The sequence below is a fragment of the Gymnoscopelus microlampas genome (genome assembly GCF_963454915.1).
Source record: "Gymnoscopelus microlampas genome assembly, chromosome: 6".
In the NCBI taxonomy this organism is placed as follows: Eukaryota; Metazoa; Chordata; class Actinopteri; order Myctophiformes; family Myctophidae; genus Gymnoscopelus; species Gymnoscopelus microlampas.
In genome coordinates, this window is record NC_139943.1 from 3,026,840 (window position 1) to 3,053,066 (window position 26,227).

Here is a 26,227-nt window from a genome sequence, read left to right on the forward strand (position 1 = left end):
AAAGAGGCAAACATTGTGAAAATTGCTTGTACTTTGGATATTTTCACTGTGGAACCGAGTCAAACTAAATGTTAACGCCTCAACTCCAACAATTACAAGTGCTTTTCAGGGTGTGTGTGTGTCTGGGGGGGGGGGTCCCCAGTTCAAATATGATTATTTTGGGGGGTCGTGGCCTGAAAAGGTTGAGAACCACTGCTGTAGTTCACATTACTAAAGTGTAGTTTCTATACTTCCATGTGTGATCCTGTATGTCTGGGGGCTGGTTCTCTTTAACCAACTGAGGCCACTAGAGGGCAGTGGTGTCTTGGTCAGCTGGCCAGTGAAGAGCTGGTCAAGAGCTTGATACCATACTAGGCCGTTTGAATTATAAATTATACTGTACATTTGTGTGAATTCCTCTCACAGATCTTCCTTTTCATTAAAAAGGGGAGAGTTCCCACATCTTCACAAGTCATTGGCAACATACACTCAAATTCATTCATTGAAACACCAGCTCAAAATGGTGATAATTATTTATTTTGATTTTATTTTTTGAAGGCGGCTAGTTAATGCAAAGTGTTAGTCAAGGCCAATCAGAATACTTTAATTAATAATGTCTCTTAATTATTTGTATGTTAAAGATGCAGTGAATGTGCCTTATTTAATTCATGTCTATACACCTAATAATAATAAATAAATAAACCCATGATTAAATTAGGTTCTCATGTTGTTTTCTAGGTTTGGAGTGCGCTGCTGGGTCACCTCTATATAATGCTAATCTTGTAATCTATAAAGTATATTAGGCCTAATGATCACATTTAATGTGATCATTAAGTCTATTAGTATTTTTATATCTGGAATCTAGAGTTGCAATACCAACCCTTGACAGCCCGAATTCATCCAAACAGAAAAGTCCTATCACAACATTGCAGCTCTACGGAAAGCTTGAATTATCCTCTATCCTCACTCTATCATCTGCAAGGCGTTGTGAGCTTGTAGATCTGCTATTTTTTTGGCAAAGAGGTATAGGTGTAGAGGGAAAAAAGAGCAGTCCAAGAAAACAAAAAAAAGTTTAATCTGAAACACAATTTTATACAATATAGGCCTAGAGGGGGTCCCTGCTTCATCTGTCTCTCAGCTAGAGGGTCCTTGGCCTGAAAACGTTGAAGACCCGGCTGCTCTAGTGGATTTTTATGAAACAAAAACTTGGCAGAAAGTCTTTCTGTCAATAAATTCCGTGCAGGTGATTATTTTTCTAAGTGGAGTGTTTGGAAGCGCTCCAACACTTCCATAACATGTGTAATATGGTGGATTTTTATGAAAAAATAAAAATACTTTGCAGATAGAGATCGGATAGTTCAAGCTTTCCGTAGAGCTGCAATGTTGGTGAGTTTAAAGTTGTTTAACACAATCATATAGGACTTTTCTGTTTGAACGTATGGGCTGTCAAGGGTCGGTATTGAAACTCTAGATGCCAGATATTAAAAATAGGAAGTTGCTTGCGGCTACGGGAGGGGAGGGGCACGGCTCCACACACACACACACACACACACACACACACACACACACACACACACACACCCATGTTGCACCGAAATGACTAGACTATCGAGTTTTGAGACGCCTCATGCGGCTAAGAGCTGACAGTGACACATTGTGCTATCTGTAGTAGTAGCTCACCTGGAACGAACATTTGATATTCACAATAAGGATTTATGTAATGTTAGTTATACTTATACAACACATAATAATACAACACAAAACGTGCAGCCAGGATCCCCTGGGGTCACTGAATTCAACAAGTCACCAATTTCGGCGAAACACCGGAAACGCACCCACAACTCCAAATAAAAACAATCGCCGGCGATTGGGGCGTTCATTCATGATGTATCTGTAGAGAAAAAACAACAACGATTTAATTAGGAATTTAGAACACACGAATAACTTGATCTCTATGACCCCCCAAAAAAACATAACTGTGGATTCTCCTCGTGGTAAGGAATAAAAAAAAATATGATCTATAAATATCATGCATGATGATGACAGATCAACCTCTATCTTCCACCTTGTGTCGCTGCAACAGCTGATAGCCAGATGTTAGCTTTGAGCTACAGTTAGCTTTAAGCTACGATAACATGCTAGCGTTAGCTTCAGTTATATATGCCGTGTGTTGTTAGCATTAGCTACGGTTAGCATGTTAGCATTGGCTACAGTTAGCATGTTAGCATTAGCTTCAGTTGTATGCCGAATGTGTGTGTTGGCATTAGCTACAGTTGGCATGTTAGCATTAGCCACAGTTAGCACGTTAGCATTAGCTTCAGTTATATGCTGTATGTATGTATGTTAGCATCAGCTACAGTTATATATGTTAGCGTTATAGCTACCGTTAGATATGTAATCTCGAGCTACTAATTAGAGATGCTATGGCATTAAGTGCTGTTAATGCAATACTCTCGTTTAGTTGGTGTTTTTAAGTTAATGGCACTTTATCAAACAGTAACAGGTCGCATATTGTGTGCGTTAATAAGCAGCTATTATAGCTGTCATGTTAGTGAATATATGATGCTAAAACCACCTAGCCGTCCTTGTTTATGACTAGAAGGAACAACTGCAACGTTACTGAGCACCTCTTTATTTGTGGCACCTTTATGTATGTGTAATAATGTAGTTATCTGTGTGTGTGTGTGTGTGTGTGTGTGTGTGTGTGTTATATGTAATAACACAGTGGTTCTCAAACTGTTTCATGTCAAGGACCCCCAAATTGACACTTATTAAGCCCGCAGACCCCCATTTGAAAAGATAAGCCAGGGACCCCCATACGAGAAGATTTTTACGTGCCTCTAGCAGTGATTTCAACCATTTTAATTTCAAGGACCCCCAGTTTGACATGCATTAGGGCTACGGACCCCCCCATTTAATGGCATTTTTATCACTTGGACCGCAATTTATATTGTAAAATCTATGTCAATTTAACTCTTGAGAGTGTACAAATGGAACCAAATGGACCCTAACGGGTCCATTTGGTTCCATTTGTACGCTCTCAGAGTTACAGACCCATAAAGGTCCATTTGGTTCCTATCCATCATTTAGCTGGGGACCCCCTGGAACCCCCTCAAGTACCCCTGGGGGTCCCTGGACCCCACTTTGAGAACCAATGTAATAACTAACACACACACACACACACACACACACACACACACACACACACACACACACACACACACACACACACACACACACACACACACACAGCTGTTTGAATACTTTCAAGCTGGTGTTATTGTGATATTTCCTGACTTAAAACAAACACAACATTAGGCTAAAAGCTCTTCTCTATAATTATTGATAGTAATCATTGCTATAGTGTGTTTGTTCAGTAACAGGGGTCTGTCTGTCTCTCCAGCAGCTAATAGACCAGGGGTCTTCAACGTTTTCAGCCCAAGGACCCCCTAGCTGAGAGAGAGATGAAGCAGGGACCCCCTACTCTATATTGTTTAAAATTGTGTTTTAGATTCAACTTTTTTTGTTTACGTTTACCGTTCTTTTTTCCCTCTACACCTATACCTCTTTGCCAAAAATAGCCGATCTACAAGCTCACAACGCCTCGCAGCGCGAGGCGTTGTGAGCTTGTAGATCGGCTATTTTTGGCTAAAGTTCTCCTCAGAAAAGGGATGCTAGGTTTCAAATGGTTACGGTAAATATCATACAAAACTAAGATTTGGCGGACCCCCTGTAGTAACTCTGAGGACCCCCTAGGGGTCCCGGACCCCCTGTTGAAGACCCCTGCTCTAGACAGTAAATACATCTTCCAGGTGGGACACCGATTTCATCCAATCGGAAGAGAGAACCCATTTATCAGACACCGTTTTATAGAATTTCAGACCCTGCCATGTCTGCTTATTTTTGTTTTTTGTTTCATAACCTCACATTTCACTTGTTTAATTATCGTGTATTCTGCATGGAACGTCATTTAGAAAATGCATTTTCTGCTTTACTAAAGAGCTGGAGAGACAGGGAGACCCCTCACCCTGCTACTGAACAAAGACTCTATAGCAGGGGTCTTCAACAGACAGCCAAATCTTTGTGTGATATGTTTTTTTTTACCTTAACCACTTGAACACTAGCATCCCTTTTCTAAGGAGAAGCCAAAAATAGCAGATCTACAAGCTCACAACGCCTCGCAGCGCGAGGCGTTGTGAGCTTGTAGATCTGCTTTTTTTGGCAAAGAGGGATAAGTGTAGAGGGAAAAAAGAGCAGACCAAGTAAACAAAAAAAGTATAATCTGAAACACAATTTTATACAATATAGAGTAGGGGGTCCCTGCTTTATCTCTCTCTCAGCTAGGGGGTCCTTGGGCTGAAAAATGTTGAAGACCCCCTGCTCTATAGCAAGTACTATCGGCATATAGAGATATAGTATTTATTTAAATCACTTAGTAACTTGTTCCATGTTTGCTTCAAACCTCTGCTCTTTTAATGGTCTCACAGCGTAGGAGCGTGTTGACCCTCTATGGACGATGGAACTGAAACTAGAGATGACAACGCTATGAAGTAGAGAGGCTGACTTAAAGTAAGTGCATATTGACTCTGGTAATAGCAGATCTACAAGCTCACATGCGACGCGTTGTGAGCTTGTAGATCGGCTATTTTTCAAATAGCCTAGGTGTAAAATAGGGCTAACGTGGTTAATGTATGTTTAATAATAATCATAATTTACATTTGAAAAGTAACTAGAAACTAAAAATGTCAAATAATTGTAGTGGAGTAAAAGTACAATATTTGCCTCTAGAGATGTAGTGGAGTAGAAGAGAAAGTATTGGAAATTGGAAATACTCAAGTAAAGTACAAATACCTCAAAATTGTACTTAAGTACAGTACTTAAATAAATGTACTTAGTTACCTTCCACCACTGGGGCTGGGCTATTAATCGAAAATAAGCAGCGATCCACCCCCCAGGGCTCTAGCAGTGCATTGAAAAGGGGATTGACACCCTTCTTCTCAGTCAATACCGACAGTAAGCCACTCCGACCTTATAGTCCATAATTAACCCATTAAGACCTGGAACTGTGTCATTTTTAGATTTGAGCTAAAAAGCTTTATTTTACACTTTGGGCTATTCAAAAATAGCAGATCTACAAGCTCATAGCGCGGCACCGAGTGCCGCGCTATGAGCTTGTAGATCTGATATTTTTGAAAAATCGTGAAAATGTGTGCAAATCTTTGAATATATATATATTTTTAAAGCAAACATTTTTAACTCAAATCTTTGCTTCTGGGGGTCCCTGGAACAACATATTTTGATGGGGGTCCGCGGCCAAATACATATAATTTTGGGGGTCCTTGACATGAAAAAGATTGAGCAACACTGATATAGAAACATGTTGGGATTTAGGAGACATGTAGAATCGGCTTCAGGTCTCAATGGGTAGGCCTGCCAGTGATCAGTATATTTGACTGGATTCCACACTGATGCTGTTGCTGTCTTAGGGAGAGCTTTACACGTCGTCTCTTTCAGTTAGAAACATCATATGTCCAAATTCCAGAACCGTTACTTCTCAGGATTCAAATTCAAAAACGGCAAAATTAGCAGATCTACAAGCTCAGATCTGCTACTTGTGATGCTTTCGTGTGACGCTGTTAGTATGATCAAGTAGGGCAGTGGTTCTCAACCGGATTCCAGGTGGTCCCCAGCTAAATGGAGAGTTGGTAAGTAACCAAATGGACCCTTATTAGATCTTTAACTCTTGAGAGAGTAAAATGAAACCAAATGGACCCTTGGCGGGTCCATTTGGTTTCATTTTACTCTCTCAAGAGTTACATTATAGTTAAACATCTGCATCACTTAATTTACAAGAAGTCTACGCGATTAGAGAATGTAGAAGAATTGTTATTTTGACAAGATATTTTCCAACGACAACAAAATGTTCCAAAGTTTTGGGTCTGAGAGTCTAAATCTCATCAAACGTTGGGTCCGTGGCTCACATGACGAATAAATAATAGACCTTGATATGAAAAGGGTTGAAAACTACTGAAGTAGGCCATTCATTTACGAAAAAACACTAAAAGTTAAAATATGGAGATGGGAGGTTTCTCCCTGACAGCAACGACATGTAGCACGTACGTGTTTATGTAATACTGTACGTAGCCACTGTTATCGGCTTTGTGCATAAATGTCGTTCCAGGTTTTCAGAAGGTTCCATATATACGTTTCCTGTTCCAGAGTTATTTTCCCATAGCTTCGTTCGATTGGCTCTGCCTTTCTACCCAGAACACGCACGGGCCAATTGTGTTCGTGTAGACCAGTGGTTCTCAAACTTTTTCATGACAAGGACCTCCAAAATGATATGTATTTGGCCGCGGACCCCCATCTGAAAATATTTTGTTCCAGGGACCCCCCAGAAGCAAAGATTTGAGTTACAAATGTTTGCTTTAAAAATATATATATTCAAAGATTTGCACACATTTTCAAGATATTTCAAAAATAGCAGATATACAAGCTCATAGCGCGGCACTCGGTGCCGCGCTATGAGCTTGCATATCTGCTATTTTTGAATAGCCAAAGTATAAAAGGTCATAATTATTCTGATGCTATATTTACACATTTTGCTGGTTACCCCCTGGAACCCCCTCAAGTACCCCTGGGGGTCCCCGGACCCCACTTTGAGAACCAATGGTGTAGACGCTCCACAAAGCCGGATGCACCACGGTGGATTCGAACCTACAACCTCCGTGGTGGTGGTGGGCAGGGACTTTACCACTGCACCACCCGAGTGCCCCATTTTAGATGTTAGCTATGTATATATAATAGCAACATACGTTTTTCAGAAAACTCTAAGGATTTAGAACAGTGGTTCTCAGAAATGGCAGATATACATTTTCGAAAGTAATTTTTTTAACACAAATCTTCTCTTCTGGGGGTCCCTGACACAACCTTTTCAGATGGGGGGTCCACGGCCAAATACATATCAATTCGGGGGTTCTTGGCACGAAAAAGAAGTGTGAGAACAACTGATTTAGAACAGTGGTTCTCAAACTTTTTCATGTCAAGGACCCCCAAATGGACACTTATTAGCCCGCGGACCCCCATTTGAAAAGATACATTTTAAGGACCCCCAGTTTGACATGCATTAGGGCTACGGACCCCCATTTAATGGCATTTCTATCTCTGGGACCCCAATTCATGTTGTAAAATTATTGTTAACTTAACTCTGAGAGTGTACAAATGGAACCAAATGGACCCGTTAGGGTCCATTTGGTTCCATTTGTACACTCTCAGAGTTACAGACCCATAAGGGTCCATTTGGTTCCTATCCATCATTTAGCTGGGGACCCCCTGGAACCCCCTCAAGTACCCCTGGGGGTCCCCGGACCCCACTTTGAGAACAACTGATTTAGAAGGCATTATTTGTAGATTTGTTTAGATTAATATTGCTGAATATTGCTCTTCTTTTCTCTCTCTCTCTCTCTCTCTCCCTCCACACAGGGCAGAATGTCCTCCGCTCACCGGCTGCGAGACGTGGAGCAGCACCACCCCCTGCTGGGGGACGGGGGGGACAGGGACGAGGAGGCTTCGGTGGGCGGCGGCCTGGGCCCCGGGGGCGGGGGTCCGGCGGGGGTGGGGGCGGAGCCGCACAGGGGGGTGTGGTTCATCCAGGACGGCTGTGGCATGGTGTGCGCCTTCGTCACCTGGTTCCTGGTGCTCTACGCCGACTTCGTGGTCACCTTCGTCATGCTGCTGCCGTCGCGGAGCTTCTGGTACGCCGTGGTCAACGGCGTGCTGTTCAACTGCCTGGCGGTGCTGGCGCTGGCCTCGCACCTCCGTACCATGCTGACCGACCCCGTGAGTTCAACTCCCCGCCCACATAGATTATTAACTAGGGGTGTGCCGATATATCGTCCCGCGATATATCGCGATACGTTTTCGCGACGATATGTATCGTTTTGGAAAAAAAAAATATATATATATATATATTTTTTTTTACACCAATCAAAATAATCAGGCATGCAAACAGCCCCGAGGTGAAAAGGGTGACAACATGTTTTTTTTTTTTCGGGTCAGGTGTCACACTATTGCCCTATTTGGATTCAAAACGGCTGAAAAGCTACAAGTTTGCGTGTCTGAATAATGCAAAAACAGAATTATTTGTTTGCATTTCCTTTTTTTTCTCCCCCATTTATTTTCATAATAAAAAGCCAAATATCGTATCGTATCGTTTCGTGAAATTAGTGTATCGGCACACCCCTATTATTAACCCATTATTAAAGGAGAGAGCCAGCCTAGAACAGTATTGGGTTTGATGTGCCCATAATAATTCACCAACATACCTGATGCGTTAGATTTATTTCATAGAAGCCCCTGTTGTCCATTCTGGAGACCTCTCCCACCGGCAGAATGGAGCCTAGAGCATAATCCTAATTTGGCTACCGTATTTTCGTCGCTCCAAACTTCTTCTTTTTTTCACGAATCCTCTCTATGTATGTAGTGTCCTGGCACTCACACATGCACTGTTTGTCACTCATGAAGGGAGGGGGAGCGCTACACACAAAATCTCGCGGGACACGAGAATCTCGCATCAGAGCCGTTCTGTAGGAATGGCAGCTCATAAGTGACAAACAGTGCATGTGTGAGTGCCAGGACACTATATAGCTCATATGAGCTTGTAGATAAGCTATTTTTGAAAAATCGTGATTTTTTTTTTTTTTGGCAAATCTTTTTTTGAAAGCGAACATTTTTAAATCAAATCTTTGCTTCTGGGGGTGTAGCAACTCATAATGTAATAACGGCTCATAATGTAATAACGGCTCATAATGTAATAATTTAAATGTAGTAAAAAATCATAATGTAATAATCAGCTCCCTGGAACGAAATATTTTGAGATGAGGGTCCGCGGCCAAATACATATCCATTTTTGGGTCCTTGACATGAAAAAAGTTTGAGAAGCACTGATATTATAGCAACATAAGTTAAAAAAAAAAAAAAAACTGTTAGGATTTAGAAGACATTTGTAGAATCCCCCAGAAGCAAAGATTTGAGTTACAAATGTTCACTTTAAAATATATATATTGAAAGATTTGCACACATTTTCACGATTTTTCGAAAATAGCAGATCTACAAGCTCATAGCGTGGCACTCGGTGCCGCGCTATGAGCTTGTAGATCTGCTATTTTCTGAATAGCCAAAGAAATCTTAAAATGACACACAAGATGCGTTCCCAGTCTTAATGGGTTAAAGCTCTCAGACGCCACAACTGATTTTCAGTCATTTTGGCCATAGAGGCCATGCATGTCTTCTACCGAGGCATGTTGCGCAGCATAAGTAGCCGATCTACAAGCTCTCAATGCGTCGCTTATAGATAGGCTATTTTTGATTATATTAAAGGAGTAGTTCACCCAAAAAATTGCTTATTTGCTATCAATTACACACCCCATGAAGCCTTGAATTCATGGAGATTTTCTTGTTTTTGTCGCGTTCTAAGCCAATAATTTGATGACCAGCAGAGTCTCTGGTAGGAGACTCTAAAGAATCTCCTGCTGAATCTCCTACTGACCGATGACCCGGTCATCAAATTATTGGCCTAGGAATGCAACAAAAACTAAGAAATCTCCATGAATTCAAGGCTTCATGGGGGGTGTATCAGTGTGTAATTGATAGAAAATAAGATTTATTTTTTAGAGAGATTTTTTTGAAGTGGTCAAACTAGCAACACGTTCAGAAACATCTTCCATAAAACACTAATGGTCTCGTATATTTCATAAAAGCAAAAGGTTAAAGCCTCAATCTGTGATTTATTCACATAGCAGTATGTGGAACAGCTGGAACAATATTAGCTAAAACGTCATGGTTTTACATATTGTGTTGATTGTTTAGGAAACAGCGCTGGTGTGTGTGGCTTTAAATATGCAACCTGTAAGTTTCGATTTGATTTTATTAGACGTTATACAGGAAAAAACACATGTTACATCATGTTCATCGTAGAAACGTCAAGGATACAGACACATACAAGTCTTGCGACTTATTTTCGTTGTGGTCCTTTTGGTCTGAGACAGACAACACTGCAACAAAATACATACTGTTAGACAGTACAGTAATAAATAAAACAATCAAAAGCTACACTACCGTCCTACAGCATAAATACATATCATCACATTGCTAATATAAGTGACCCTACTATTCTGCAACATTTTCTAAAAGCCATGCTTTGACCCTTATCTTAACCCATTGAGACCTGGAACTGTGTCATTTTTATTTGAGCTAAAAAAGCATTATTTTACACTTTGGGCTATTCAAAAATAGCAGATATACAAGCTCATAGCGCGGCACCGAGTGCCGCGCTATGAGCTTGTATATCTGCTATTTTTGAAAAATCGTGAAAATGTGTGCAAATCTTTGAATATAAATATTTTTAAAGGGAACATTTTTAACTCAAATCGTTGCTTCTGGGGGTCCCTGGAACAGAATATTTTGATGGGGGTCCGCCGCCAAATACATATCATTTTGGGGGTCCTTGACATGAAAAAGATTGAGCACCACTGATATAGAAACATACGTTTTTCAGAAAACTGTTGAGATTTAGGAGACATGTAGAATCGGCTTCAGGTCTCAATGGGTTAAAAAGGAGATGGCTGCTGGTGCTCTTTATGGTCAGGGGTAGCGAGTTCCAGTTAACTGCTCCTCCCAATCTAGATGAGCGTTTTTCCCATTTCAGTGGAGAACGTCGTGGGCATGATCAGGTCTGCTATGCTGGCTCTGGTTAGGTGGGAATGGGCTTGGCTACGCTTCTGAAAAAGATTACAGAGGTACACAGGGGCGCTGTGTGTTTTAAGTAGATGTTATAACACCAGGTTCAGCTGTAGTTGAACTGACCTGGCTGCCAGAGGGAGCCAACCCAACTGCTGGAAACATGGTCCCTTGCAGACAGCCCCAAGACAAGCCTGACCAACCTATTTTGAGGAACCTGCAACTTCTCTTTTAGGGCTTTGGTTAGGCCACCGTACCATGAGCCAATAGCATATAGTCAAAACAACATAAAACCAGTGAGTTTGCTAATAAGCGAAGACTGGCCGAGTACAGAAGCTGCACTTTCCTGGCTAAGAATTTGGTTCTGCTTTTTACCTTACTAATGGTCTTAACACATTGAGTGCCAGGGGTGTTTTCAAAAAATGTACGTTGAGTGCCTGGAATTTTAACAATTTTTGAACCTTTTTCAAGTAGTCACAAAACATTTTCAGTGATCACCGTCCTCACGGTGATCCCCTCATTACACACATAGAGGTCTCGTACAATCCGGGGAAAAAGATTAAAAACATTCGGTAATCCGTTCCATAGTTGCAGCCAGTTGAAAATAGTCGAAAATACATCGTAAAAACAAAAAGTACACAGGAGCCGAGATACAGGCTTTTGAAGTCATAACTTAACAAGGAAGTGGATTGGAGTCTAAATCTTCGTAAAATCATATCTCCTGGTGCTGTGAAGGAAAAAAAAACACATATTTTTTCCCAAAAACGGCCATAACCGTTTTTGGCACACCTTGTTTGGATTATGAAAAACGGTCCGGGCCGTTTTTGGTACTCAATGTGTTAAGAGCCATGGTTTCACCACCCAGGCTGCGATCTAGCAGACAACCGAGGTTGCTGACTGAGGGTTTAGCCGGAAAGGACTGGCCCCCCAAGAGTGATACTGGGTGAGGCCAGTTTGTGCAACCTGGGCTGAGAACCAAATAAATATATGTTTAATGTCCTGCCTGGGTTTCGAACCTGGGTCTTACCACGTGGGACACCAAACGAACGCTGCTTTTCCAAGAGGGATCCCCGCTCATCCACAGGAGATGTTGTGCATATGAATATCAGACAGTACCACTAGTCAACCAGCAGGTGTCCTACTGACACCAGGGTACAGAAGAGAAGGGAGCCCACCTCAAACCAGTGCATATAATATGTACTAGTGTAACAGTAGTGGTTCAGAGCCTCTGCCTGATGACCAAAAGCCTAATATCTCCCCCGGGCCAAAGGGGGGGGGGGGGATTCCCCTTTATACTAGTGGATAAGATGTTGGCTTTCCCACACTGGAGACCCGGGTTCGAATTCCAGGCTGTTGCATTAGTTATATTGTATTAACATACTCTCCCATACAGATTGGTTAAAATATGTTGCTGTGTTTATATAGTAGTGCATTAGAGTACAGAAGTCCTGACGTCACTTGTTCATCCCCTGGTTCGTAAAGTCATTTCTCTATGGAGAATAACATTGGGTCATCTTAGAATTGTTTCATATAAGAATTGTGGTCCAAAAATAAACAAACTCTCTCTGTGATATTGTCAGGGAGGAGGTTCTGTATCGTTTATGATAGTCAGTCACTTATATTTGATACAGTCTGTTTCTGGAGAAAATGTAACTAATTTGTCGGAAGTAACATTATCGTTTTCTCACCGTCAGTTGATGCTTCATATCCATAAGAGTCAAACCACCGGGGTCATTTGTTTATTTTTGGAACACAGTTCTTGAGGTGGTTTTGGTTCATTTAGGGAAATGGGAGAACTCTGAATGTCCAGCCAGTGGAGTCAGTGTTTCTCTCCTGGTTGTTCATGATGTTGTTTCCTCTCCATGTCCCCCCCCCCCCCCCCCCCCCCCCCCCCTGTCAGGGAGCTGTGCCCAAAGGCAACGCCACCAAGAAGTACATGGAGAGCCTGCAGCTGAAACCTGGGGAGGTCATCTATAAGTGTCCCAAATGCTGCAGCATCAAGCCTGAGAGGGCCCACCACTGCAGGTGAGACAACCATTTAAGATCAGTGGTTTTCAACCTTTTTCAGAATCAGAATCAGGTTTATTGTCACATCACAGGTTTACAAGGTAAAAAGTGGGTGAAATTCGTTTTTGTACATCGTTCCCATCGCAACGTTAGATTCCATAGAAAGAAGAGTGGGGAGAGAGAAGAAGAAGAAGAGGGGTAGGGGGCAAGTGGGAAGGAGATAGAACAAGAGAACAATAGAAGGCCAGACGAGTTATCAAACAAGTTATCTACATATTTCATACCAAGGACCCCTACATTTATACACATTTGGCCACGGACCCCCACCTGGAAATGGTTTGTGCCAGGGACCCCCAGAAGCAAAGATTTGAGTACATTTTCTTTAAGATCTTTCAAAAATAGCAGATCTACAACACGCCATGAACTTGTATATCTGCTATTTTCTTATAGCCAAAGCTAAGTGGTTAAAATGATCGCGACACTATGTTAACTAATTTAGCTGGGGACCCCCTGGTACCCCCCCCTCCAGGACCACTGGTGGAGAACCACTGATTTAGATCAGTGGTTCCCAAACCTTTTAGCTCGAGACCCAAATGAGACATTTGATGTCTCGCCGGGACTCAAACTATTGACCAGCTATTTTCACTACTACTTAGTTTTTTTGAATATTCATGGAATGTCTAAGATTCTTTTTAAAGTTATGACATTATCTTGAATTTTCTTTCAGTTTCTTTGTAATTTCAGAAAATATTAGATTTTTCTTTTTTACTTTTTAAACATCTTTTGAATTTTGTTTTTGTATTAAACAAAAAAAAAAGTCATATTTACTTGTGAGGCATAAAAATGGATCTTGCTACACCCACAAATGGTTCCCAACCCACTGTTTGGGAACCAGTGATTTAGGTTTCACTCTACTCAGAGTGAGGTCATGTCATGTTACATGTGGTGTTACGTAGAGCTGCAGCAGTTAATCAAAGTAATCTATTTTAATCAATAATAAATACAAAACTCACTAATCGATAATTTAATAAAATAATCGACTAATAATCTATCCTTATTTTACAACAGCAGTGACAACACAGAAGTGTGTGTGGGGAGGAATCAATTGGCATAATAACCAAATGGGGGAGGTTTGGTAGAGGTTTGGTTTGTGTAGTTACCTTGCCATGGTGTAACTCCAAAGGTGGACAAGAAATAAAAATAATTGCTCCATTAGTTAGAAATTGATAATTAAAAATATGCTCCCCATTGACTTACATTGTACACTGAAACAGCTCTCAAAGTCACTCTTTTAGCCCATAAACGAACACAAACTAAGCTGATTCAGACAATATTGAACATCACCAAACCCAGTACTGCTTATTTTTTTAATAAAAATGTTAACTTCCTGTTGATTTTACTATTTGAAGATCTGGATTCGGCAATCCAGTCCAGGTTTTCTTCTTAATAAGAAATAGCTAAATCAACTGTAACATTTTTATTTAAAAAAAACAGTACTGGGTTTGGTGATGTTCTATATTGTCTGAATCGACTTTGTTTACATTCGTTTACATGCTAAAAGAGCGACTTTGAGAGCTGTTTCAGTGTACAATGTAAGTCAATGAGGAGCATATTTTGAATTATCAATTTCTAATCAATGCAGCAATTATTTTGTATTTCTTGTCCACCTTTGGAGTTACATCATGGCAAGGTAACTACACAACCCAAACCTCTACCAAAGTGGTCTTGCCCTTTAAGATTCTCGGAAAGATCATTGAGGGAGACCCTCATTTACAATGATGCCGAGATTACACACATATAAATAACATAAGAGCAACAAGATATAATGTAAACTAGATAGGAAACTGTGCATTTGTTAATCCTGCTGTTTGCACTCTCTCTGCAGTATATGTAGGCGCTGCATCCGCAAAATGGACCACCACTGTCCCTGGGTCAACAACTGTGTGGGCGAGAACAACCAGCGCTTCTTTGTGCTCTTCACTGTAAGTATAAAGGAACACTTCTACCTTCATATTGACACGACGGACTGATTCATCAAACAGTTAATTAAATAATCAAGTTAGTTCATTAGTGATCGTTCCCTATTGTGGGCATCATGTCGTTACAGATGAGAATGTTCAAAAAGTAGGAGTAGCGCTTTGGTGTCAGTTGCTTTTTTTTCCTCTTTTTTTTCCATACGGGAGGGGCTGGAGCAGCTCTGGAATCACCCATGGTGATTCTGAGAAGGAAGGGCCTTATAGATCACCGTGCAAAAAAACATGGCTCCCCATCCGCTTCCGTTCTATCTCCTTCTCTAAAACCCCTCCGAAACAACAATGCGCGATCGCTCCGCCATTGTGACCCGTGTGAAAGATGTTATCTTTCCTGGCGTTTGCCAGGACCATCGTGCAAAATGCACGCATGCTTTGTTTCACATGGATTGCTCGTCTTGGAATCTACAGCTTAAACAGCACCGCGTAGCTCATATCAACGGTGAGATTTCTGGCACCGAACGTAATCTATTATTATAAAAGTCTGGCACCCAATGTGTTAATAGTGAAAATTGTAGATCTGCTAGTTTCACAATTTTTTCCACGATACTGTTGTGCGATGAAGTATAAAACAGGCCTTGAGTGGTTAATCAATTTGTCGATATAAAAAAAACACTTCTCGATTAATGAAAAAGTAATCGATGTGCCAATCCAAACGCTTGGAGGAAGGTCAGTGGCCGCTGACTGATTCAGGACCCAGGAGACTATATCGGTATTTGATGTTGGTAGAATAGAAAAGTGTCTTTGGCCATTTTAGGGGCCATGTCTGTCTGCAGAAAGCGTTTTTTTTTGGAGCCGAGGAGCGCTCTGGATACATGGATTAAAGTTCTCAGCCACCAGACTGTCACCATGTCTCTCTTGGCTTTCTCTAAAGCATTATTTGACTTGTTTGCGTACAACACAGCCGATCTACAAGCTTAATAAGTAATAATCTAGGTTTTCACACACAGCTAGGAGGATCCTCTCCAAATGTTGAACTATTTTCTGCTTGAAGCGCGATGCTTGGGGTGCTAGTAAGAGGACCGCACCGGCACCTATTTACCATAGACATACATGGCAGACAGGCACTGCCAGACCAAAACAAATGCATTCTGTGAACAAAGCCCTTTTTGCAGTACGTAGTTGTCAAAGTGCTGCAGTAGTTGTGGTTATTATTGACATTGTCATAAATGTGTAACAAATAGGGATGGGCTTCTGTTAGAATTACATGAGATTGCATTTGATTTAGAAATCAGTGATTCTCAACCTTTTCTTTTATTTCAAAGAACCCCAGTTTGATATGTTTTTAGGCCCTGGATCCCAATTTGATACGATTTCTATCTCTGGGACCCCAAAATCTACGCTGTAAATTCCTCAGTGTTATTTCAACTCTTGAGTGTGTGTGTGTGTGTGTGTGTGTGTGTGTGTGTGTGTGTGCAAATGGAACTAAGTTACTAGTTACACATGCACGCTTTTGGAGTTACAGACCCCGTAATGGTCCATTTGGTTCCTAACTATCAGTCATTTAGCTGGGGACCCCTCCCCAGCTAAATCCCACCCCTGGAGGTCCCCTGACCCCACATTGAGCACCAGTCATATAGATCGTACTGTAATATAGATCGTACTGTAGTAGTCTCCTGCTGCACTGCCTGGATACTGATGACTTCTTTTATATCAAAGACACTCAAAAGGTACAGGAGCACATCCCAAACTCCAAGTCAATAGAGGACAAAAGTACTCATATTTCCACTTAGTTTATTTGGCACACACCAACAAACTTCAACACTTAAAGGGGAATTTTGGACCACGGTTTTCTTACCTTTTCTATGATATGATATCTTAGGATGAATGGTACAGTAGAAAAAAATCATGACTAAAAAAAACGAGGGAAAAAAAACAAAGTCTCGCTAGACGAGATTGAAATCTCGAGATTTCAGTCTCGTCTAGCGAGACTTCACTTAAGAAAACCGTGGTCCAAAATTCTCCTTAAGGCGTTTCGGCCACAAGCCTTCATCAGAGCATTTACAGCACATAGATTCAACTCAATGTATTCCACAAGGGAAGAGTCAACACACAGCTGTAATCAGAAGCCAATCACCAGGGACCAATCTTGTGTGTTCACGCATTTTCAAATATATAAAAAAAATAGCAGATGTAAAAATAGCAGAAATAGTTGATCTACAAGCTTACAACGCGTCACGCGTTGTAAGCTTGTAGATCAGCTATTTCTGCTATTTTTACATGTATCAAATTTTTGTCAATAATTTCTTTGCCTGTTTAAGTTATTTGTCATATCTGACCTGTGCAATTTTCTCTTACGAAGCCTAAAAGGCGAACCGAAATTAAAAATGTTATTCATATGTTCCAATGTTCAACAATGCCAATGTTAAACAATTCAATTGTTCATCGCAATTATTTGAGTGACAATTAGTCGTCAACTTAAATGTGTAATCGTGCCAGCCCTAATGATGTTTATCTAGAATGATGTCATCATTGTCATACAAGTGATTGGTCCATGGCAATTGCCTTCTGAAAACAGTGTCAGGTTTATTGGTGTACTACAGTATGTGCCAAATAAAGTATTTTGTCCTCTTATTGCCTTGATGTTTGGGATGTGCTACCTTCTGAGTATTTTAGATATCGTCTCTGTCGGGTGGAAACCTGTCCAAAACTGTTCAAATTAAAAAATAGCAAAAGTAGCAGATCTACAAGCTCAAAACGAGCTTGTAAATCTACTGCTTTTGATACTTTTGTGTGACGCTGTAGTATGATCAAGTTTACCAAAGAAACATAAAAATGAAAAACATGGAGTTAAGCGGTTTCTTCCCGACAGCAACAACATGTTTACTGTGTTTTGGGCATTATACCACTCCTCTGATAAAGCCCATTGTTGAGGCACAACCTCTGTGTCTAACTCACCTCTTCATGTGGTTGTAGATGTACATCGCCCTCATCTCAACCCATGCTCTGACCCTCTGTGGGTACCAGTTCATAACCTGTGTCAAAGTCCAGTGGAATGGTAAGTATCCCTACATCCAAGCTTTAGAGGTCTCAGGCATTGTGATAGTTTTTGTACTTTAGTATAAGTTTAAGTAAGTCTTAAATATCTCTACATATAGTAATAATTGCTATAGAGTGATTGTTCAGTAACAGGGGTCTCCCTGTCTTCCCAGCTCTTTAATGAACAGAACATGCATTTTCAGGTTGGTATTTCATTTTTTTTATCCAATCAGGAGAGAGAACTCCTTCAGGATAAAGAAGTGAAATTGGAAGTGATGAAACAACGATGCGACACAATTGGAACTGGAACACAAGCTGATACATTATCGTTGTAGTGTTCTCTCTCCTGATAGGATGAAATGTGTAACCCATCTGAAAATACATTTTCTGTTTATTTAAGAGCTGGAGAGACGGGGAGCTTGTTAACATTGTTTTTTAACTAGTGCTGTCAAGCGATACAAAATTATATATTGTGATTAGGGCTGGGACTCGATTCAAAAAAATAATCTAATTAGAGGCTTTGTAATTAATTAATCGAAATTAATCGCATGTTTAATCGCATATCAATATTTGACCTGAGAAGCAATTTCTTTTCAGTTAAAACAGATTTTGGTATATGAGTGAATCAATGAGTGAATACATAGGCTTAAGCAACAAAAAATAGTTCTTTACACAACCGTGTTTTTATCCACGCTTCCATCAGAGAGTTTTTTAAATCTAAATGTCCCATCCACTGGGCCAAGCAAAGCAGTCTGATCAGCTTCTTGTCCCATTGCGTGCACTGGGGTGTGTTGGCTGTTGGTTGGTGCACTGGTATGATCAGTACGCCTGAAACTCGTCCAGTGAGAGGTTCTGTGGTGCATAAACTAAGTGCGATCAAAATGTGATTAATTGTTTTAATCGCGTTAATTTTCTGTAATTAATTAATCTAAATTAATCAGTTAAAGTCCCAGCCCTAATTGTGATTAATCACTTTGTCATAGTTAATCACGACTAATCGCAAATGAATCATCATCTTTTTCTATCTGTTCATGTACCTTAAAAGGGAATTTGTCATGTCCTTAACTTCATGTTATTAACATGGGAGTGGGCAAATATGCTTGATTTATACAAATGTATGTTTATTTATTATTGGAAATCAATTAACAACCCAAAACAATGGAAAAAATACTTTCGCATAAGAGCTACATGATATGTGTACCTGTGGAGGTCTACTTACACAATGTAGTGTCCATCTTTATGTTCATAAAAGCTCACTGAAACATCCAATTTGTTTAAACACTAAATGATGGACCTCAAGCAGGATTATCCAAAATCAAACAAAAATAAAGTGAGCTGAGGGTATTGTAGTCTCCATGTTACATTCCAACCTACTATTAGCATTTAGCTCCCTTTTGAGTAACTGAAGAAATGGATGTGGTAAAAAAGTATTGGCAGCAATGGTCGCACACACAATTGTGAGCCACAATATAAACATTGTTAAATAAATAGTTGTCCTTATCCACCATTATGCATTATGTGACACAGTAACACATATACATTCTCAACTGAAAACGACAACAAGCAGAACTGCCCCGGGTAGGTAGTGATCTCCCACAAACTAACACATCTACAAGTTATGAATCTGTGTTTGCATACTGTGCATGTACACAGATATATATAGAGCTGTGCCCTAAACTACGGACGGGCCAAATGTCTTGACCTGTTGAGCTTGTAGATCAGCTATTTAAAATAGCCAAAGTATAAAATATGCAGGGCTTAATAAACATACAAACAGTGACCCATATAAACTCTATGTCCTGCACATCAAAATGAACGACATTTACCAAACAGTATATAAACACAGTGTATTATTTGCACTACAGACCTTTTATATGAACAACGTTATTAAAGTGCTTTATATGAACAGAATGAAACAAAAGATAGCGTCATGTGAGTATAAGTAGAAGACTGCATGTGACTAAACACAGAAGAAAGACAACTAGGGCTGTCAAACGATTAAAACTAATGAACTCAGTGGTCAAGTCACACCGCAAATACAAATATGATTTCCGATCATATACTTCAAAATAAATAACACCCATGAAGGATACAAATCTGGTGTGGGAGTCCCTGGCACAAAATTGTTTTAAATGGGGGCGGGGGGGGGGGGTCCATGGACAAATGCATATTAATTTGGGGGTCCTTGCTTGACATGAAAATGTTTAAACAACATCCAAATAAGCAACTACACGCAAAACAACAACACGAAACAAGCGCAAAAAAAAACTACCACAATTTACAAATCAACTTCACAGAAAAAAGAAGCCCAACGTCGCTTTTAATAAGCAGACATGGCAACACTGACTACAAACTGGTTTCAGACAGACACAGATGCACAGTGTTTGGCACAAGGACCCCCAAATTAATATGTATTTGGCCGCGCGGACCAATCGGTCACACAAGTGCATTTTGGGGGATTTAAACAATAAAATCGGTTCCTATAAAGTAACTCAGTACTTGAGTTGTCTTTTCACTAGATTCTTTCTTACACGTACTCAAGTAATTATTTTGATTGTACTCAAGTAAAAGGTTTTATTTAAAAAATATATATAGTTTGTGGCTACTCTACCCACCTCTGACGTTATGATGTGAATTGCGTTAACCCATTCAATCCGGGGATGCATCTCTGTCATTTTAGATTTCTTTGGCTATTCAAAAATAGCAGATATGCAAGCTCTATGAGCTTGTGGATCTGCAATTCTTTTTAAAGGAAGGCCCAAACATTGTTGTACAGTACCTGTGAAGTACTGACACTTTTTTTGCCACAGCAAATCTTGTATATATTAAGTGTATATTTAGTGCAAATCTTTAAATATATATTTTTTGTAAGTCAAATCTTTGCTTCAGGGGGTCTCTGGAACAAAATATTTTACAAACGTTTGCTTTTAAAAAATACATATTTAAAGATTTTACACATTTTCACCATTAAAAAAAATGAATAGCACTCGGTGCCGCGCTATGAGCTTGTATATCTGCTATTTTTTTTAAATAATTTCTATCCCACGATTCTGTAACCCTTTTTTCACCCGGTTCCAATTTTCTAAGTGATCCTGGGCACTACACCCCCCCCCCCCACCACCAGCCTAGGGAGGCCAGGGCCGAGCTCATGCCTCCTTCAATGCATGAGAGCCAACTGCCCTTCTTGTCACCTGAGAGGGGGGAGTTTCCCTGGTTGGACGTAGCGCGTGGAAGGAACACGTTATTCCAACCAGTTCCTTTCCCCTCCATCAAGCGGAGGAGGAGACAGGCCCCCAGTGCCCACAGCGTCCCCGGCGGGAATCGAACCCAGGACCTTCTAGCTGTGAGGCGACAGCGCTACCGACTGCGCCACCGTGCCCCCTATATAGATCTGCTATTTTTGAATAGCCAAAGAAGTCTATAAAATGACAGCGATGCCTCCCCGGATTGAGCGTGTTAATTTGGACAGCCCCTGAAATTAAAATCACGTCGTACATGAAGAATCACATGAGAAGAGCTCACATGCTCCAATAACACACGTAAAGTGCGTTAAACTAGTACCATAATTGAACCTTTTGCTGCTACATGACGCCCACACACACACTGTGGCTTGTTTTGGGCCGGGGGGGTCTTCTCTTCTCAGAGTGCAGCGACTTCTCCCCTCCTGTGACGGTGCTGCTGATGATCTTCCTCTGCCTGGAGGGCCTCCTGTTCCTGACCTTCACGGCCGTCATGTTCGGCACGCAGGTCCACTCCATCTGCAACGACGAGACGGTGAGCAGCGAGCCACACTACAACCTGCTGTCAGACACAGATCCACAATGTTTGGCACAGGTATATAGACCCAGTGATTTCGTTCTCAAACCTTTTTCATGTCATCTGCGACTGTTTCAGTGGCGTGCACAGACATTTTGAGGGGCAGGTGCTCAAGTAAAAAAAAAAGGGCACCTTGCTGCCTTAGTAGTGTGAGATTTATAGAAGAAAATTGCAACGCACGTTTTGGGGAATTGTTAATATATTAGAAGCTTTTAATCCAGAATTGATCGATGTCACCATGATCTACAAGCCCACAGTGGGCTTGTAGATCTGCTATTTTTGGCTAAAGTTCTCCTCAGAAAAGGGATGCTAGCTTTCGAGTGGTTATGGTAAACAGAAAAATCATATCACATAAAGATTTGGCAGACCCCCTGTAGTAACTCTTGTTAAATAAATAGTTGTCCTTATCCACCATTATGCATTATGTGACACAGTAACACATATACATTCATCAACTGCACCACCGAGAGTCTATCTGTGCACGTCCCTGGTTGTGTGTCAGGGACCCCCAGAAGATGAAATGTGTGTTCAAAAAAAAATAATCTAACTGCGAGCTTTGTATGTCAGCTATTTTTGAATAGCCAAAGTATAAAAAAAAATAAGCATTTTACAAAACCGCCTTTTGCGATTATTTTAATGTTGTTTTATGCTTCTGCTTTTCTTTTTTACTTTATTGTTAAATTAGTTGTGACATTGTAATGTGATTCAAATGTTTGTTATCAGGGCGTCCTTGAAAAAGAGATCTTGCTCTCAATGGGTTTCCCTGAATAAAGAAAGAAAGAAAGAAAGAAAGAAAGAAATATAGATAAAGTGGTTGAATAATTAATGCTATATTTAAAATTTTGCTGGGGCGACCCACCCCCTGGATCAGTGAGGATTTAGAGCTGTTTAATTTCTCACCACTGTGTCATACGTTTTTTTTTAATGTTTTATAATGGCTCATATCTATATGTACACGTATAACCCAGAGTTCATTTTGACAGCAAATCTTTGTTTTGTTTTAGACAGTCTTTTTGAATACAATTTCATTTAGTTTTATCAAATCAAATCAAATCAAACTTTATTTATATAGCACATTTACAACAGCTCAAAGCCGACCAAAGTGCGACATGGTTAAAATAAGGTAATTTAGACACAAAGAGGCATCAACAAATGATATATACACAGGACCAAAAACAAGAGAAAAACAAAAGGGAAACAAAACAATGCAGAGTTAGGACAGAACAGTATAGCTAAATGCGACTAAAAGCAAGAGAGAATAAGTGAGTTTTTAGTAAGTTTTAGACATATTTTAGCCCTCTGGAATATTTTATTTAAGTCTAGTTTTAGTTGACTAAATCTACAGAACTTTGATTTGGTCGACAAACAAATATGTTGTCAGGCCTTTATGGCATCATAATGCCTGATTTATACTTAGCTGTGTGACAAAAATAGCAGATCTACAAGCTCGCGACGCTTTGTGAGCTTGTAGATCGGCTATTTTCGGAGTGTGACACCTGAGCCTAAAATGACTCGTCTTAGTTCTACTGGATCTCTTCTCCACTAGTCCCTCGCTAGCATTTGGTTTGGTTTTTATTTGTTGACGAAATTGTCAATTATATTTAGTCATAGTTTTAGTCATCATAGCTTTGTTTTTATTTAGTTTTCATCTAGTTTTGGTCAGTGAAAACATTTTTCGTCATAGTTTTAATAGTTTGACGAAATTCACACGCTTTGCTTGTAACCACAGGAGATCGAGCGGCTGAAGAACGAGAAGCCCACGTGGGAGAGACACACGCGCTGGGAGGGCATGAGGACTGTGTTCGGGGGCCGGCCGTCCCTGCTGTGGATCAACCCCTTCGCGGGCTTGAGACTGCGCCGCGGCCGCTCCAGAAAGAGCGGAGTCGAGTTCGCCGTCTGAGAAAGCCGGAAAGCCACAGACACACACTCACATCCTCCTCCTTTAGCTGTGAGAGTTCTTTCTTTGCACTGATTTTTTTTCAAAAAGGAGAATGTTGTGCACGTCCAGTTGATGCTGGATGCAGGACAGGATGGGCAACGGTTTTAAAGAAAGAGGAAAAATCAGCACAACAGCTTAGCTCTGAAAAATATTTTACTGTGACAAAACAGTGTCAGTACTTCACAGGTACTGTACAACAACGCTTGGGCCTTCCTCAGGTGAGGAATGTGGAAGGCCAAATCGTTTGGCTGAAACGTTGTACCTGTGATGTACTGGCACTTTTCCCTACAAGTAAAATATTTTTTAAGCTGTTGTGCTTAGCTGTTTTTTTTTTAAACCAATTCTTGCACTGATGCCATGATCACACCAAACCGAACCGAACCGGACGTGTCCGCTTGGTCGCCTATGATTTAAATGTCTCAACTGGCATCATCCTCCGGAGTGGCACTGTACAGATATTTATGCATAAGCACTGCAGTTGAATGAAACGTTTATGGAGGAGCGTCTCGCATTGCTGGACTCATTATGCAGGCGTATGGAGGGACGGACGGCGTTCGCCTTTGCTACCGATTCGAGTTGTTGACAAATAGTGAAACTTCCCCATCCTGTCTTTTAGATGGACGGATCAATCAGTGGATGCCTGTCTGTCTGTCGGAGAGGAGAGAAGGCTGCAAGGGAGTAGCATTTTAAACGCATCTCGCGCCAATGAATCCTATCATGGTTTCAAGATGAGAAGTCGTCTCAGCGCAGAATGAAGCATATATGAGATGATTCACTTTAGAGAAGACACTGGTTTCTGCTTTCTTCTGAATGTGAGCTGAAGTGGCTCCGTTTGACTGTCTGGCACAATCCCATATTTATACCACTGTGTATTCCATTATTATCTCATTGCTGGGGAATCATATTGCTCTTAATCAACTTTTTTTTTACCCTATAGGACCACTTCATCCATTTTCAACCCATCTTCATATAATTGGTCCTCACTAATTATTATAATTATAATAATGCACCATTTCTGTCTACTCTGTGTCTCAGAGGAGGGCTGTGGACAGTTCAGAAACCTGCCTACTAGTGATGTAATCGGCAGGCAGGTCTAGTCCTTTCAAACTCTTTTATTTTGTAGTATTAATGTAATGCCATAACAATGACTTCTATTTCAGCATTACTTCCAGGAAGAGAAAAGGCTGTATTTTCTATTAGCTTGGAATCCCCCATCAATTGCGTCATTGGTAGGCAGGTTCCCTAAATAGCAGCCAAACCGATGAGACCTGAAGATGAGGCTGAAAATGGGCGACGTGCTCCTCTAATGTCAGTGTATCTGCTGAAGTCTTTACCTCCAGTGTGCTGAATCCTTGTAAGCAGCGGTTCTATCAGACGTATTGTGAAGATCATCAGTTCATTAGATCGGTGGTAATAATCAATGCTGGGCAGAAGGACTTAAAAGTGTGACCACGATATCTTACAGACAAAACGACGGAATTCAATGTTTGGAGTTAACGTCCATAATGCCATAATGGAGCAATGTACGGTAATGTACCTTCCTGTTTCATGAGTTTATTTAGAACTGAAGAACAGGTTTCAGCGGAATCAAGGGAGATTAAATCATTTCAGATTTGAGTCATATCGGAAATATTTAACTTTTTTAAACTTTTTATTTATCTCAATGTTTCATTTCATTGACCCAGTTTAGAACTCTTGGTACCCAGAACTGGAGTGAAGATCAAACTGAAGTAAATTATGTTTTTTTTTTATGTTAGATTATGTTTTTTAATGTCACGATGCAAAACATTGTGATGACGATCCAGCCGAAAGAGATTGAACCTTGTAGGAATGTGAAGGTTGGCATCAAACTTGAAGTGTGTTATTTTAACGAACCGTTACCTCAGCAAATTCAATCATACCATAGTACTAGTGACCGGTGTTGAATCTCTGAGCTCAAACATATTCAATCACATAAAATTCATCTTGAACTGTCTTATTTCACCGCGATTCAATTTGTTTTGATACACTGAATCATTTTCAATGCTGAATTGTTGTTATTTTAAAGAATGCATTTTAAGTTCTGAGCAGATTTCATTTCAAGAAGTGCCATATTTAATTGGCCAAAAATGTATCGATGCAGGTGAATCCTCATAATCATCTTAAGATTGATTCACAGTGATGCAGTTTTTACAACCCCCTAATAGCAAGGATGTCACCAGCTAAACACTGTTAGGTTTGCCTATCCGATCTGCCGCTTTGGGAGGTAACCAGTCCATCATTCAAATGGCCTTGTTTCATTTCTACATTCTTGTGTTGTATTTGTATTTATCTATCAGCCACTTTAGCCAGTGGACTTAAACAGTCATTTTGTTGCCATGAGCTGTACAATGAAATCCCTCACTGTTATGTTTATTTATGCTATCATTAACCACTTAAATCGTGTATACTTTGTTGACTGGGATACCCCAGGGCCCTATACTTTGGTCTGCACCTTTATTTTCCCTCTACACCAAATACCCTTTGCCGAGAATAGCCGATCTACAAATTCGCAACAACGCGTGGCTTGTAGATCTGCTATTTTCTGCCTTATGCTCAGCCCAGAATGGGTACTACTGTAAGTGTTCATGTGGTTATTTCACTAAGCGTAGAACACTGGAGGTTATTTATTTTGTGTGTGCAGTATGTGCTTCTCTCACAGTGACTCCATGCTACACATTTAAACAAAAAAAGGGGGGCACGGTCTGCATTTCTATAGCGC

The 26,227-nt window shown here is 40.5% G+C and overlaps 1 protein-coding gene across 2 annotated transcripts; it reads left to right on the plus strand.

Moving 5' to 3' along the window:
• Positions 1-1,833: 1,833 nt before the first annotated feature.
• LOC311047413 (palmitoyltransferase ZDHHC7-like) lies at positions 1,834-23,523 on the plus strand. 2 transcript variants are annotated; one of them, XM_084060115.1, is made up of 8 exons: positions 1,834-1,973; positions 4,467-4,548; positions 7,462-7,818; positions 12,617-12,741; positions 14,609-14,705; positions 17,670-17,751; positions 21,376-21,566; positions 23,278-23,523. In XM_084060115.1, exons 3-8 carry the CDS (start codon positions 7,468-7,470, stop codon positions 23,446-23,448), a joined length of 1,017 nt encoding a protein of 338 aa, XP_083916241.1. In that variant the 5' UTR covers positions 1,834-1,973; positions 4,467-4,548; positions 7,462-7,467; the 3' UTR covers positions 23,449-23,523. The 2 variants fall into 2 exon arrangements, with proteins under 2 accessions (XP_083916241.1, XP_083916242.1); XM_084060116.1 differs by having other exon boundaries at positions 21,376-21,506.
• Positions 23,524-26,227: the final 2,704 nt, after the last annotated feature.